At 34.0% G+C, this 17,146-nt stretch overlaps 1 protein-coding gene across 1 annotated transcript in view; it reads left to right on the forward strand.

Annotated features, from left to right (window-relative positions):
- The window catches only part of LOC129225684 (uncharacterized), a 190,323-nt gene that overhangs the window by 86,903 nt on the left and 86,274 nt on the right, over window positions 1–17,146 (forward strand). Inside the window, exon 4 of the mRNA XM_054860160.1 lies at window positions 3,617–3,749. Coding sequence (XP_054716135.1) covers window positions 3,617–3,749 — 133 coding nt within the window. The remainder of the gene's footprint in view (window positions 1–3,616; window positions 3,750–17,146) is intronic.

The raw sequence follows: 17,146 nt of genomic DNA on the forward strand, positions 1-17,146 counted from the left end.
TTTTGTAGGTGAGTTGATTGGTGAATATTGAGCGTCATGAGTTTAAACAAGGGTTGTGGAGTGGGAGTCGAAGAGTCGGTAACGGACTGATTTTGTGGTAAAGGAGTCAGACTGATTTTGGGGTAAAGGAGTCGGACTGATTTTGGGGCAATCAGACTCGAGAGTCGAATGTTTAAAATTCAAGAGTTGGAGCCGGAGTCGGACATCTTCTTTCAACTTTCACAACTCTGTCTGTGTTTGCGGGGTTGGAATCGGAGTCGCAGTTTCTAAAATCCACGGAGTCGGAGTCAAGTCATTTTTCCTTCGACTCCGCAGTCCTAGTTCACACTATCCCACTCTTATTCCTCCCACTCATACGTATAATTGAAGGGCTTGGGGCAAGAATGTGACACGCCACGTGAGTTTCTTTCCGGTAGGCCAAATTGCAACTTTTGAAAAATTCTACACGTATGCTTTGTAGATATTACACATTCTATAGTCTGCAATACTAAAACCAGATAAGTTTTTCTTACAATGACATAATCCATTGTCATGTTTATTTCAATTATCAAAGCAGCATTTAGAACAAAAGCTCATTTTTTCAAAAGTGTGGCTTATCACGTTCTTGCGCCGAGCCCTTCAATTGTTTTCTGTTTAGAGCTAAAAATTTAGATTGCAAGAACCATTTTCTCCACCGTCCTGACGCGACATGTTTGGTATTTTATCATAGACAAATGTGCTCAATGACTTGAAAACGAGCTTTAAAATGTTTTGAAACGGGAAAGAGATTTCACAGACACGTGCAGCGTTATGGTTCTGACAGACAAGGGGTGGTACAACTTGTTAACAACCACCTCTAACATCACTTATGGCTTAATTCGGAAACGTACGTAGTAAAAGGAACGCTTTTTCCGCTTCGTCATGCATAGCACAGGCGATCACGCGGGTCTAAATTATAATTCTGAGCAACAAACGGTGCTTTCACACACCAACGAAAACCCGCAAGCGTGTCCGAAACAATTAAAGCCTATTTGGAATTCTATGGCGCATAATTGAGCCTTGAACTTGAAATTTTCTGAATAGAACTTGTCGAAACTATGGAGGGTTGGTTGTTTCGTCAATAAAAAGAGGCATGAACTTCGATTATGCGATGTTATTATTTTATGAATTGTTGCTGCTGCAGCTAGAGTAGAGTGAAAGATTACCCAACGGAGAAATTTTCATGTCTTTTGACCTAAGTAACTTTTCTGGCAGTTTGTTTATCGCCAAGTAGTAGCCAATCTAGTATTTATAAAACACATTTTTCAAAGACCATAAGTTTCTTCAAAAACTAATTATTCCCACAAACCTTCGGCAAACAAATTTTTGAAAATATTTTTTGACCCGGTTTACTATTTGATTTGCTATGTCGCAAAATGTTGCATGACATAGTTCGTACCTTCACTCAGTAAGAAGGAGATGTATTTTTAGTTTTAACAAAATCTTGAAGGTAATATAGCGCAATTTGCAATGAAACATAATTTTTCTATGGATTGGTATGATTGTTTTTTTAGACATTAAATATGAAAACAAACAGGTCAAATTTTTAGTAGCTTCAGAGTGTGTCAAAGAAGTAAGGTAAAATACACCGATAGCGGCCACTTCAAGGTTTATATTTGAAAAAAAAAAGAGATTCCAGGTTTCTCAATAGATTCAAACGTGCAGGAGGTATACCTCCTGCACGTTTGATGTACTTTTGAATCCATCGAGAGACTTGTCAAATGTAAACCTTGAAGTGGCTACCACTGATGCACTGGCCACTACTGGAGTGTTTACCTTAGTCTCCCCGTGGTTCTCCTTTCTCTTGAATTAAAAAATGGAAAAATGTCAAGTTCAAAATATATATTCTATAGATTTTACCTATTTTTATAGCTTGAGTTTAGTACTGTTTATACTTAACAGTTTACATCTCTGTCCAACCACTCACTTTATCAAATCCATAAATTTAGTCGCAGCGTTTGAAAATCAGAAAAGCTTGAGTTAAATAATGTTTATACCTAACAGTTTGCATCTCTGTCCAACTATTCACTTTAGCAAATCCATAAATTTAGTCGCAGCGTTTGAAAACCCGAGAAGCTTGAGTTAAAAGAATATTTATACCTAACAGTTTACATCTCTGTTCAATCATTCACTTCATCAAATCCATAAATTTAGTCGCAGCGTTTGAAAACCAGAGAAGCTTAAGTTAAATAATGTTTATACCTAACAGTTTACATCTCTGTTCAGCAATTCACTTTATCAAATCACAAATTTTGTAACAGCGTTTGAAAACCAGAAAAGCTTGAGTTAAATAATGTTTATACGTAACAGTTTACATCTCTGTCCAACCGTTCACTTTATCAAATCCATAAATTTAGTCGCAGCGTTTGAAAATCAGAGAAGCTTGAGTTAAATAATGTGTATACCAAACAGTTTACATCTCTGTCCAGCAATTCACTTTATCAAATCACAAATTTTGTCGTAGCGTTTGAAAACCAGAGAAATAATAATAATAATAATAAACGATATTACTCATTTTTTCAGGGTTGTGCATGAGATCTTTTTTAGTGCTGTGAGTGCAAATTTAAAATGTTTTCACTTGTTAATTTGAAATATTCAATACTCATGGACATAATTTGTCAGGAAATTTTCTATGAATTCACAGAGGAAGATTATTTAAAAACAAGTTCTTAATCATTGATATGGTTTAACATTTTTAGTATAATATATGAAACAGTACTATGTCATAAGAAAATTTTCTAAAAATATAATACATTTTAATAAATACTCGAGTTCATGAGTATGTTTAGAATATTAAAATTGAAATCCAAAATCTAAAAGCTTCCAGGATTTATTCAATACGTTCTTACTTATAATATTACTTTCTAAAATAATCGTGAATGGGTTAAATGTGACTCATAGTTCTATTTATATCTTTTTTGAGTGCAAAAAAGAGTACTGTACTGTATCATTTTATCATTATTTATTTTTGAGTCTCTTGGATAAGAACAGATTTTAAAACTCACGTCATCTGGGAGTTATGTCACTAAAATAATTGGAAATCTCAATATACACGCAAACCTGTTTTTATGCGATGGATAGGGCCGCATAAAAAATGTTCGAAAGTTAACGAGTAGCTATAAAAAGTTGTTTTCGCAATACAGTTATAAAATAATTTTTATGCGATGGATAGGGACCACATAAAAAAAAAGTCTCACGTAGAAAACAATCCCAAAACTTACGAAACAACTAGGAATTGCTCCTTTAAACGAAGTCAATATGAACGAAGTAATGATAATTTTCCCGAATATTTGGATGAAATTCCCCGAATAAGGACATTTTCGGGAGCTCAGAGTGACCTCTCACCGGGGTGCCCTGTCATCGCTTGAAGATACTACCTCGCCCATTCGTTTTATAAATAATTTCGTCAATTGAGTCTCAATCTGAAAGAAATTTTCATATACCACAAAAAAAAAAAAGATTGTGTTTGAAAGTTAGCTACTTTACTCAGACGACTCAAAATGATGTTTTTTCGGGGGCAATCGCTTCTTCAATAAAACGTAATAACATGTAATATATTATATAAACATTAATGTATGTGGTTTTCTCCTTTTCGTAGCTTCACTGAAGATTTTATTGGGGCTGGTGGCGTTGAATGTCTTCTTGAAATACTAAGAGTATGCCAAGCTCGACAAAACGATTCCAAAGCAGTAAAAGGCCGGCAACAGCAAACTGTGCTCCGAAAAATATCGGTGAGTGAAACTTGGGACTTCAAGTCTTTGTTTTATCTTTTTTTCCCTCTTGTTTTTAGGTTGATTCTTTTTTTTTTAATGGAAGTTAATTAATCTAAATTTCATCTATATTTGGAATTTATAGTGCAGGTATGTTAACATATATTTAGTTTGACAGGTTGAAATTTTTAACTTTCATTCCACGTTGATTCGAGTCCTTTGCATCACAGTTACGATAACTGTTTTAAGGGGGAGGGGGAGCGGGTGAGGGGTATTGGGGAAGGGGTAAAAGAAATGGTTTTTCAGGGCAAAATGTTCCCCTTGTGTACAAAATAGAATTAACAAAAAAAAAAAAAATCGCCTTAAATCTGTTACCAGAAAGAAAAAATTACAATGAAGTGGTTTCCTTCAGTCAAAAGTACTACTTTTAGTCATTGAAATGGATAGAATGAGCGAAAACAAAACAAAACAAAAAAAAAAAAACATAGACCTAGAAAATACTTTCATTTTCCCAACAGTTTTTTTTTTTAATTAATTTTTTACATGTCCGATTTTTCAAACAAGGTGTGGTCTTGATGACGTCACAAATGATGCACTTTTCCGCATCTCTCTACTACGTTTCCACGTTATGATAATCAAGCAGCGAATTAAAATCGCGCTCTACGCTTGCTATCAACCATATCGCTGCCAATACACGTGAGTAAAGATGCGAATTAAATATTTTGAACTGTGAATGGCAACACTAAATGGGATTTCATCATTTGTGATGTCATCGGCAGAAGCCGTAAACAATGAAAGCGCTCCAATTTAAGTAATTTTTTAAAAATATTAAACGTAAACAAATTTATCAAAAAATCGTCAGATCCTATGTTTTCAAGCATGCTCTTTCAGAAAAAAATACTTTTAAAATTTTGGAAACGACCCCATTGTTAAACTCTAAACTAGAGGATGATAAAATTAGAGTTAAATTGCTTCAGTGCGTGTATCACAATACAGTGGACGCCGGTTAATTGAATCAGTGGTTAGTTGAATCAGCCGCTTTAATTAATCAAATTGTCAAAAAGCAATAAAATCCAGCTTTATTGAATTAGCCGCTTTATTGAATCAGCCGCTTTCAGGAATCCAAATTGCTTAGAACAAATGTGATTCATATAAGCGGCGGCCACTGTATTAGTAAATATAGTTATCAAAAGCAAATGATTAGTTATTAGATCTGGTGCACAAAATAATTTCTGTAGAAGACGCAGTACTTTTGTCTAAAGTAGCTGTTTTCATACTCGCTTCTGTAAAGCAACTATTTTAAATGTTATCTATTTAAAGAACATGTCCTGGTTTGCGCCGAAAGCAATTTTTAAGTGTTTTCGCTTACGGTAGCATAAGTTTTAACCTTCAGAAAAAAGTTTTATTGAGTTTGAAATGTTACATAATGAGTTCACCAAGAAATTAATTTTTAAGAATCTATGGGCAATAGAAATTCTTTTTAAATGCAACTACAATAGTCAGTGATTTCAAGTCTAGTAAAAATTAGTCCTTTGTTGTTACCTCAAACATTCTAATTAATATCTATTTTCAAATAATCAGCAAGAATCGCTTCTTAGTTTTTATTAAAATGATTTAACATTTCGATTCGAACGAACAATAGCTTGCCATTTTAGACAAAATGTAAAACCTTACATGCTTAAGAGTAGGGTTTTTAAAAGGTTTAAAGCAAAGATTTAAAGCTCATTTCGAGCACTACTTCAGAAAAAAGTACCATATTCTTTGATAGTACCTACTAATAATGAAATTTTAAGCTTTAAAAGGTTTAAAAGAACACTTTTCTGTTTCTTGCTGTGAATAAGCAACACAAAACAATATTCGCCTATAAAACGCGTTGTGGTTCGTAGGTAATTCACAAAAAACAAGTGAATCAGACAGAAAAAGAATCCAAATGTCTATTTTATTAATAATACTTAATGGAACAAAATCGGCACATTAGAACTTTTGGTATGAAAAACACCATGAATATGAGCCGAGATCAGCGAAGTATGTAGTTTTAATCTTGCTTGTATTCCTACCTTTATACAAAAATTATAAATTATTTGTTACTGCGCAGAAAGGTGTCCCCCGAGTTTCGCTGACACGAAATTTCCTTCCCTGATGTTTTTCAGTTTCAATCATACCTTTTGATATATTTAGGGAGGAGGGGGTTTTAATGTCAGTGAAACTAGAGGTGAACCAGCATAAAATGTGCTGAGATTCTAAAAATGAATTGTGAAAAAAAAAAAAAAAACTTACACCGATCAATCATACCATAGAAAGTCACTTGTCTGTTAAAAACTACTAGTGTTCGCCCAGTGGTCGAAACTCGATCATATTCATAAATGAATATTTGAGAAAACTTGAATGAATTTAACTACTTCCAACATTTTTATTTCTACTGTTACTCATGTTTACTGCATATCGGGGGAAACGTACAATTTTTATATGTACATACAATACCAAACAGTAGTAATTCATTTCAATTTTACTTTTTGTCTGTTAATCTCAAAATAAATGGATGAAAGGGGATATTTCGGTAATGGGGTCATTTCTGAAATTTTAAAAGGATTTTTTTTTTTTTTGAAAGAGCATGCTTAAAAACATAGGTTTTAGCCATTTTTTAAATAGTTTGGAAACAAATTAATATTTTTTAACTAATATTTTAATTGGTGCGCAGATTGAAATTCATTTTTTACGCTTCTGCACATTGCATTAAAAGCGATGAAATGCTATTCACTGATGCCATCAGCACACATCGCAAATTATCATAACCTGAAAACGCAGTTGACAGCAAAGCGTAAACATTTAGAGCGGCAATGGAGCAGCACGCCAAAGTACATCATTTGTAACGTCATAAAGACAGCGCCTTATTTCCAGAATCGGACTTTTAAAAAATTAATAAAAAATAACTGTTGTGAAAAGTTTTTTTTTTTTCCCTAGCTCCACGTTTTTTTTTTTTTTTTTTTTGCTTATTGTATCAATTTCAGTGACTAAAAGTAGTATTTTTGACTGTAGGAAACAACCCCATTGAGAAATTTGTGTGGTCGTCAAAATTCTTGGCTTGAACAATTTTATTTTAGACACTATGTTACCTTGTGCTAAATTCAAATAAATATTCTTCTACTCTTCGTTTACGTATGCAAAGGAAAAACATTTTCGCCGTGGCATTGGAAACAACAAATTTGACGCCAATGGATAAAAATCGCCAATTATCCAATTTTCGAAACCTTCCCGTATGAAATGAAGCATCAAAACTCAGTTCATACGTAAAACTTCTGTATGAACAATATTACTTATAAAACGTCTATTATTGAGAAAGTTGCTTCATCATTAAAAATATAAATTTCCAAGTAACAAATGAACGAACTCTACTCGTGGCAACATATAACTGTCCATTCGAAAACACTGGACGTCGCAATGATAGTTCATTTTTAAATAAAGGTTGTCTTTGTGATTTGTTTATGGTTAAGGGCGGTGCAAAATTGATGTCAGACTTTCAACATTTTTTCGATACTCTCCTCCCTTTGTCACAAAGTTTTGCATTTCACCATACCCCATCTTCCTCTTTTCCACATGTCACGCTGTTCTTCATAACGTTCCTACTAAAAAAAGGCTTGTTGTCACATTCTCCCCAATGTATGTTCCTCATGTCATTTCTTTTCTCTCCCTTGTCACAAACTGTTACTATTTCGTGAACTCCACCTTAAAGCGGGACTTCATTCGTGGACTGCCCCTATTTTGTGGTAACCGTAAGCAAATATACATTTCCCTTACTCTTTGTTTTCGTATGCAAAGTAAAAGCATTTCTCGAGCTGTAATTGGTGCCAAAAATTTGACGCCAATATATGAGGAGCGCCAATCTCCTAATTACCGAAATCTTCCCGAATGAAATGATGCTGCAAAACTCAGATTATACGCAAAACTTCTAGATGAAAAATATTTATTTTTAAAAGTTTAATATTATTGAGTAACTTGCCTCGACCTCTGCCATTAGAAATATAAAATTTCAAACAGTAAAAAGAACAAATCCTACTTGCTACATTAAAAATTGTCCATTCAAAAACACTGGACGTTGCAATAATAGTGCAATTTTATTTAAAAAAAAAATCTCGTTTGTGATTTGTTTACGGTTTAGGGGATAACTGACTAATGCACTTTTCAAAATTTTTGATCCCTCTCCCCTTTGTCACAAAGTTTCACACTTCACCATACCCCTCTTCCCATTACCATATGTCACACTGTTTTCATAAACGATCTTATCAAAAAAAGCCTTGATGTCCCTCTTGTCATTTATTTCTTCCCCCTTGTCACAGGGGAGGGGGAATTCATTCGTAGTCAGCTCCTTGCAAATAGACATTTTTCTACTCTTTTTTTTACGAATGCAAAATAAATATATTTCTCGCCGTGGCATTGGTGCCAACACTGTATAAAGTTTGCCAATTTCACAATTTTGGAAGTCTTCCTGAATGAAATGATACCGCGAAACTCCTATAATACGTAAAATTTCTGTACAAACAATATTTTTTGTAAAAATAGAAATGACCGTTGCCGTTAGAAATATAAAATTTTCAACAGTCAGACGAACGAATTCTACTCGCGGCAGCATATAATTGTCCATGCAAAAGCACTGAAAGTCGCAATAATACGCCAATCATAGACTAATAATAAGAGTAGACCGAGCTATGGCAACCCTTTTGCTGCTCATAAACCAAACCATGTGACTGGTGGATATCCTAGCAACAGCGGGCGTTAATCGTAACAGACGATCAACGCCAGCGCGAAATAAAATAAATAGAATTGATGGAACACGGAAGAATGATCTTTTATGGAGTCCGATTTGTAAATTTGTTATTCTAAGTTGTAAATATTTGGTTAATATAGTGAGTTTTTCGTTTAGATAGTATTGTGCATTTTCTGTAGTCAATTTCACTAACTCTCTAAGCAATAAAAGATGCAAGCGACCAAGAAGAATCAGCAAACGGTAAGATTTTTACCTACAGTTTCAATTTAAGATAGCGATTAGTACATTTTTGCGTTAACGCAAAACGTTTACGCCATTTCGTTCACGCCAACGCTGACAGCTCCAAATGAAATAAAAGTTACCGAAAACTGATCAAAAACTATTACTAATGTCAAAATAATGCATAACTAAAAGAAAAACAGTTCAAACTCTGCACCTGGAAGTTTTTTTTAATGAAAACACATTGTCTTAAAATACATGTTGAGTGCCAAACTATAGATAATGCTGCCATCTAGCAACTATGCTGCCAAAGTCTTCGCCAAGCCCTTCCACTAGTCACATGATACATCTATGAACCAATTTTCTTCATCAGCAAGAATGAGAAAGCTCGGTCTACTCTTATTATTAGTCTATGACGCCAATTTTATCAAAAGTTTTACCTCGGTACTGAGTATCGGTTTGTAGTGATAGCAACTGCAGGTATTATTGGGAGCTGTGTGTGTGTGTGTTTTTTCCCCCAGAAGGTGATTTTATTGAAACTGAGATTCTTCCCTCACTCCGGAAAATGATTTATTTAAATATTAAAATCGAGAAAACACAATCAAAATGAAAATATTTTAAATGCCCGCAGTCACCCAAAAAACCTCAATAATAAAAACAAATGCAAGTATTTCATTTATTTACGCTCAAGCAAGAATTGGCAACACCACAATATTGTCCAGCAATTTCTTCACCCTAACTATGTCGCGTGAAAAAGCAAATAAAAATGAATTTTCACTAACTTTTAATTTCTTCTAGCGCGTTTTCTAGCGCTTCTAGCGACTTCGATTTTCGCGCGGTAAAACCGGGTAAAACGTATTTTAAAGCATTTTTTGCAAGCTTTCCAACCATACCAAGCTCGAAGCATTAACCCATTCATGCCGGTTGGTACAAAAATATACCAACCGGGAAAAAAATTATAATATATAGACATAAAATAAATAAATACTAATAAAATTATCACAGTTTATTGTTTTTTTCGAAACCGGCATTAATGGGTTAAAATGATTTTTTCGTGCAGAAAAAGCGGTTTAAAAAATGAATTAAAACTTAATGTTTCACGCTTCCAACAATGAATTTCAACAGTGGAAAAGAGATAAAATTAAAAATTTTGAGTTTCGCTAACTAAAAAGCGCTTATAACTTTTTTTCTAGTGGATTTAGGTTATTGGACCTTTGGCACCTGACAATTTTTTCGTTAGGAGTATTTTTTAAAGACCTTTCCAACCATATCAAATTCAAAAAAATTGGATCATCCATTCGCGTAGAAAGAGCCATTTAGGACGAAAATGCGATTTTTATTAATATCTCCGTTAATTAGTGTTCGATTTCAAAATTTTTTATTGATGACACTAAAACTGGGCAATAGCTACCAAACAAAAAAAGAATGAAGGAAATCGGTTCACAAACAGAGGAGGTACCGAAAGAAAACAGCTTGCCTATTAATATATAAAGATAAAATGGGGTTGCTTCCTTCAGTCAAAAGTACTACTTTTAGTCACTGAAATTGATAGAATGCGCCAAATAATAATAATACTAATAATCATAATAACATGGGACAAAACTTATTTTCCCAACAGTTATTTTTTGTTAAATTTTCTTAAATGTCCGATTTTGGAAATAAAGCGTGGGCTTTATGACGTCACAAGCGATGTACTTTAGAGCGTTACACCATTGCCGCCCAAAATGTTTACCCTTTGTTGTCAACCGCGTTGCCAGGTTATGAGTTTGCGCCGCGCACTAATAAAATTAGTGAATGGCATTTCATCACTTAGGATGTCATGTTCAGAAGCGTAAAAAGAATTTCAATCTGCGCACCGAATAAAATAATAGTTAAAAAAATTAATCTTTGTCAAATTATTAAAAAGTGGTTAAATCCCATGTTTTTAAGCATGCTCTTTGAGAAAAAAAAAACTTTTAAAATTTCGGAAACAACCACATTATTATATTAAATGTTTTTCTGCAAAAAGTAAAGTCCCATGAAAAATGTTTCTGTCAAGGTAATTTTTTCTGTTCGTAATGAAGCAAGACATTTTTTCATTTTGTGTACAACAGCACTGAGCCCTGTAGTTCATGACTAAGAATCATGTAAAACAACACAGGGAAGAGAACATCACTATAATCTGAAGCGAAACATGATTTAACAAACGTGTCATTTACTCCGGCTTAGTCATTGATGGTTGATCCAAAATTGCTTCATTCCTTTCATGGGAATGATTAATGATTCCTGTGTGTTACAACTGGAAGAGTTTTATTGCATTAAGTCATTTGGATGAATCCCAGGCTCCTTCAGCTGTAGAACTTTCCGTGTTGTCTTTTTCTTCGTAAACTTGTGCAAATTAACTTTAGAAATCGTTGCCTATGCGACGTTTAATATTGAAATTTTGATTGGTAAGATCGCATTCAAAACTTTAAAACCCTAATGGTTAGAGCCGGCCATAACGAATGCGGGGCCCGATTGAAGAATTCTGACGGGGCCTTTTATAAAATGATCGCATTTAAAATGAGACACAAAAACAGAATATAGTGATTTTTTAAAAAACGTTCGACAAGTTTAACACTGAGAAATTCGTGATGTTCAATTTAGTGCTTTGGCAGAAAAGTTATTTATCAAATGCTATAAGACGTAAGAAACAAATTTTAGGCTGTCTTTGGTGACGTCAGCAATAGAGCAGAGGAGGTCACCCACCTTTACCCCCATTAACTTCCTTTACTCCATTGAATGGACTAAAAGTAGCTTAACACTTCCAAATTAAGCATAAGTTAAATATTCAATTTGAACTGTTTATTTACATACTTTTTTTCTGTTTATCTGAAGAAAAAGAAATTCTTTTTTTCTCTCTTTTGACAAAGAGTCTAATTGGAACCTTTTGCTCTAATCGGCCAAAAGCCGGATCTGCTAGTGCTATATGCCCCTCAACAGCGACATTAGTGGCATAAATAAAAAAAAGGGAGTTAAGAAAACCAAGGATTTATGTAGTACTACTTTTAACTAATTTATTCTAGAGTTTACAATATACAGGTGAATTTACGGTTAATGAATTTTTTTGCGTCCCCAAAGAAAAAGTCATCTGTTAAGTTTAATATTCATTACTTCACTAGTTGCCGTTATGTTTGAGTTTGTAAAGATGAAGGTCAAAAGATTTTTCTTTTTCTTTTTATTTCTATAGGCACCAGGTTTAAATGTTGTCAAGGGAGTGACTATTAGCAGAGTGATCTACATTATACACCTTTTTTTTGTCCCTTTTGAACAAACTATTTTAACAAATAGTTTTGCTTTTCTTCCTCTTTTGATTCAGAATTTTTATCCGGATCATTTTTTTTTTTTTTAATTCTATGGTCACGTAATCTTTCAGCTTAACGCTTTTCTCACAGTCTGTCTTTCCCTGTTTGCTTGTTTTCAATGTTCGTCATGATATGAGTTCGAACGAGCAACTAGAACCAAAAGAAAAATGTATACCCGACACTGCCACATACTAAAGCCCTGAATCGTAGAAGACACATTTCAACAGCTGCGAGTATTGAACTTATTGAACTATTTTTTTTTGTTTGAAACACCAAGAAGCTAAGTATTGTATACTATGAAATGTATTTGACTCTGTATCACCTTCCGTACCGAAATTATAAATTTGGACATGGTTACTTACAAACGTAAGAGAAACTCCTAAGTTTTGGGACAATTAGAAAGCTATAATAGCTCTGGAAGGTTCTGCTGATACAGTAAGGGCCTGATCACCCAAAAAGCTCGGGCTTTCCCTCAAAACTTTTAAGTGGCCCAAATATGTCTTCAAAACTGCTTAAAAATTCTAGTTTTTGCTTTTGATATCGTTTTTCAAAGAGACTGCAAACATTTGAACTTGCTAAACAAAAATGTTTGACAGAATTAAATAACTATATAGGAAGTGAGGACTCATTTGATAAAATTTAGCCACAAGCTAGATTTTCAAATGTGGGATTTTATTCAACTTCGTTAAAATATATTTTTATGACACTTAATTTTCTTTGTGAAGTGTCAAATATGATTCAACCTTTTGCTACCCATATTGCTGAGAATTCAAGTGCAACATACGTAATAAACAAAATTTCTTTCAGTCAGTAATTTGGAATAAAGTTAAATCTGATTTCTGCTGAGCCACTTAGCATGAGTCAGTGCTGTATCAATGTGCATAGAATGTTTAGAAAAATTTCTCATAACAAAAAGTGAGCGGCCCCAAAGGGAGACCGAGCTTTCCTTAATTTCAGAGATTAATCTGGGTTTGGGTACAGTATGATTTAGAAAAATGGTCAGTGAAAGCCTACCTGGGTATTTGCAACCATTTTACTTGAAACTTAAAAATGCCCACATATGCACCTTGCTTATTCTCCACTGACTTAATTGTTGATGTCCTGAGGAATGTTAGTGCAGAATCAATATTTAACAACGGCTAAGCATTATTGTTTCCAATGACCGCAATAAATTAACAACAGTGTCCTGTTTTTAAGTGTTTGCAAGACAATGTTTTTGATCTGAAAAAAGATTTCTCTTGATGTGGAATTACGTACTTTACCTACAAATGCATCGAACCAAACTGTCACACGTGGCTCAGACCGTGATTTGATTACTAATGGTGTCTTGCATGGGAGAACAGTTCCGAAGATGCATTAAAAAAAATCATTTCTGAGAGATAGAGCATCAAACAATTTTTATGGAAAATTTATGGAAATTCATTGCTGGAATAACTTGGGAAATTATATATTTGGATAGATATATTTGGTAGAAGTTATAAAATTTCGTCATGCATTTTAGAATTAAATCAAAGCATTTCACATTCCAAGTTGCTATTTTTAAGAACAATAATGGAATATGAAATAAGATTTCTGGCAAATAGAAATAGTTTAAATCAGTCGAATAGGAAGTTCTTTACAACTGAATGAATAAATAAACAAAACAAACTTCTTTATTACAAATTTTGACATTAAGAAATGTGTCGAATAATTGGGTCAGTGGAGTTTTTAAAAGAGACAAAACGTGGACATATCTAAAGCGGGGGCGGAGAGGCAGCTGCTCTCCCTTTCAAAACATAAAATGTTTAGAATACCCCCCTCCCCGCCTCCCCGAAAAAATAGAAATAGCAAAAAATTACTCTCAATTTCTTAACTTATTGATGAGTTCTGCCTTAGTTACTAAGTGTCTGATTTTGAAAATATATTTTCTTATTTGGAAGCTCATTGAAAATGGAAAGTTACTGCAGTATTTAGTTGGGTTAGTATCCCAATACTGCTATGATGGTACGGAAGGTGATAGAGAGTCAAATACATTTCTCTTTTTTACAAACTTCCCACAAAAAAGGTTATACCTATTGCAAAAGTGCATCAACTTCTTCCAGAAAATTACAATGGACGATTCTTCTATACACACACTTGTTGTGTCGTGAAATTTTCAGGCCTGCATCAGCATTGCAAAATACTTTGATCTCTATAGAATAGACAAATGTGGAAAGAGTAATACATGGACATTATAAAAAGAATTTCACTGAAGGAATGAAAAATTGCTCTATTTTTTGTATTTTACTTCTTATCCTTCTACTCATTTTCTTAATTGGCTTGGCACCCCAATGTGGTTTCCAAGTTAGTTTAACAGTAGAATATTCTAGAAAGTCTTCTGCTTCCTGGTTCTATAAACTTAATGTAAGTTTTCTTCTACCGAGAGGAGAAGTAACGACATAAGCAAACTAGTATTAATTCCATTATTGACTGCATATCCAACGTGATATATGTTAATAGCAAATAATAGTGAAATGTTGAACTTTCGGTACCCGTTATTGTGCAGTTTGGAAGAGTACAGCAAATGATAACAATAGAGGCCCACAAATGTACTGCTGATCAAAGTACATTTTGAATTATTCATGAATATTCATTGAAAAATTTTACCCCACGATAAGAAGGAAAGCAAATAACGAAAGTGAATCTGTTTTGATGGCAAGGTTTATGGAAATTTTTAATTAGCAACTTTTCAACTTATTCCCACTTCCTATTTTAATTTGTTGCTGAAGTCTTGGTTTGATCTTTGCACGGACTGTTTTGAGCATGAACTATTTCCCAAGTCTTGGTATTCATTGTAATGCTGGAAAATATGCAAACTAATTGCCAATCAGTACTCGGGAGAACTCAGGTAGGATCTGTTCTGCAAATATTGAAAACTTGAGTTATGACTTTCTTGGGAAGAAGACAGCATTTGATTGGATTCATTGAAACCAATTAATGCAGGATTTCAAATGACTATTCATTTCCATATAAAACGTCAATTTGAATTTGCAATTACCTGCGATTCTGAAGGTGCCGCCGTGCAATCTTCAGCTATTAGAAGTGCCACTTGACACTTGAGAATTATCACAGGAAGGGATGCAAGCGGTCAATCCTCTCTGCTCAAGGAACAGACGCCATCAGAGCGCGTGTCATCAAAAATTCCATCGAAATTTCTTCGCCAGTTTGCAGACCACAACGATATTATTTCGAACGCGAGAATTATGCAGATGATCTATCAGAAAGTTCCTGGCTTTCTCCCGCTGTGAATTACGAGAGGATCTGTTGGCAGGGGTAATAAGGGCCTCGCGCGTGCGAGGAAAAAGTTCTTGAGTACCTGTCCATGACCTCTGAATTTACATTTACTTCCCCCTCCATAAAAAGCCCATCAGAGGTTAAGAGGAGAGGAAGAAGAAAGAGCTGGGCGAGGCAAATGACTTTCTTCGTTTATTTTTTTTCTCTTGCACACTGCTCTTCATCACATTGTTTCTGGCATGGTGGGCCCCAGGGGTTGCTGTTTGCGTTTGGGGCACCAGATGATGCAATCTTCAGGAGTCAATTGCTGTGCAGGAATTTCTAACTTTCTCAAGATTTTTTTTTTCTGAAGTAAAATTATCCTGCTCGTTGACTTTTGGAAGAACTGATGTTAAATATTTGATTATTCTCACTTTTCTGGTCAGATATTTCAATCAGGACAATTTTCTAAACGTGCATCTCTTAATAGTGTCAATTGGAATCATTTAGTCGTTCTAATTCTGAAAAAGAAAAAATCAGAAGCTTCTAAAGATTATATATCAATGTCAAAAAGCTGTAAAAAAAAGGAGACTGTTGAAAGTAAAAGGGATTTTTGAATTTTAGAGAATTTGGATGATTAGCTCTGAGTTTTGAAAATCAAGATTGGTGAAATGGGATTGTTTTTGGTAAAATGGACAATTTTAACCAAATTTTCAACGTAACAGCAGGAAACAAAATAAATATTTCGATTTTATTTGAAAAAAAAAAAAAAAAAAAACTTGGGGGACATTTTAGTCAAGATTATTACAAAATGTTTAAAACTTATTGTAAGATATGTATTAAGAAAAAATGTCAAGAAACAAAGCTTGTTAAATACTACCTTTAAAAATAACTGTAGACATACATTAATTTAAAAAAAAAACCTTCTAACAGTAACTTAAATAGGGGAAGTTTTAATATTCGGGCTTGAAGAAAATGGCTCGCTCAATCTTGCCGTCACAGATCGCTCTCAAGTCACGTGCTCTACGTACTCCAAACACAGTTACAATGCCTATCCATACGCATGTGATATCAGTCTGAGTCTGACCTAAGACGTACAGAAGGGAATGTTTCCTTAAAAGATTGAATCTTAAGATATTGATTAATATAGCTACTATTTGGAGGAACATTTGCTGTACGATTAATATGGAGTTGGTGGTTTTCCAATACTATTTTTCCCAATGATTCCACTACTATCCAAATCAACACTTTTTCCATTGAATGAAATTTTGGGTTGTAGTTAAAATTTAATTAGTTGTTTAATGTTGAAACCAACTATTTTGCGATCAACTGCTGAGTATAGCTCCCCGGTGACAATTGTGGTGACTCTCAGTAACCAGAGGCACCCCGATGGGAGGCCACTATGACCTCCGAAAAACGTCCCTCTTCGGAAAATTTTGTCTGACAATTCGGCAAATTTGGAGATTTTATTGTTAGATTACAATTTCCCAATGCCCAAGTGTCTCTTTTCATTAGATGCACTCGGCAGATAGAGACTTTTCGCCCTCCCAAGTATTTAATCTCGGAGTGCTCCTCTCAGTAATTTAAAAAAGTGTCAATCTTGTTTTAAAATTTGAATCTCATGCTCTTTCAGGCCACAAAACTCGCATTAGTTTACATGAACGGTCCTGCTCTAAGATATAACCGATAGAATCAACAGTCACAAATCATAAATATTTCATATTTAGAGGAATTTTTTTTTAACGCGTTAACTGTATACTATTTATTTCGATTACAAAAATCATCCGATGAACTTTATATCATAGTAAATATTTTGTGCATTTTGTAGTATTTGAGAGTAAATCCGATAAAAACGATATTTCGTGAAACCTTTTTTTCGCAAT

Source organism: Uloborus diversus, chromosome 7, assembly GCF_026930045.1.
Source record: "Uloborus diversus isolate 005 chromosome 7, Udiv.v.3.1, whole genome shotgun sequence".
Lineage (NCBI taxonomy): Eukaryota > Metazoa > Arthropoda > Arachnida > Araneae > Uloboridae > Uloborus > Uloborus diversus.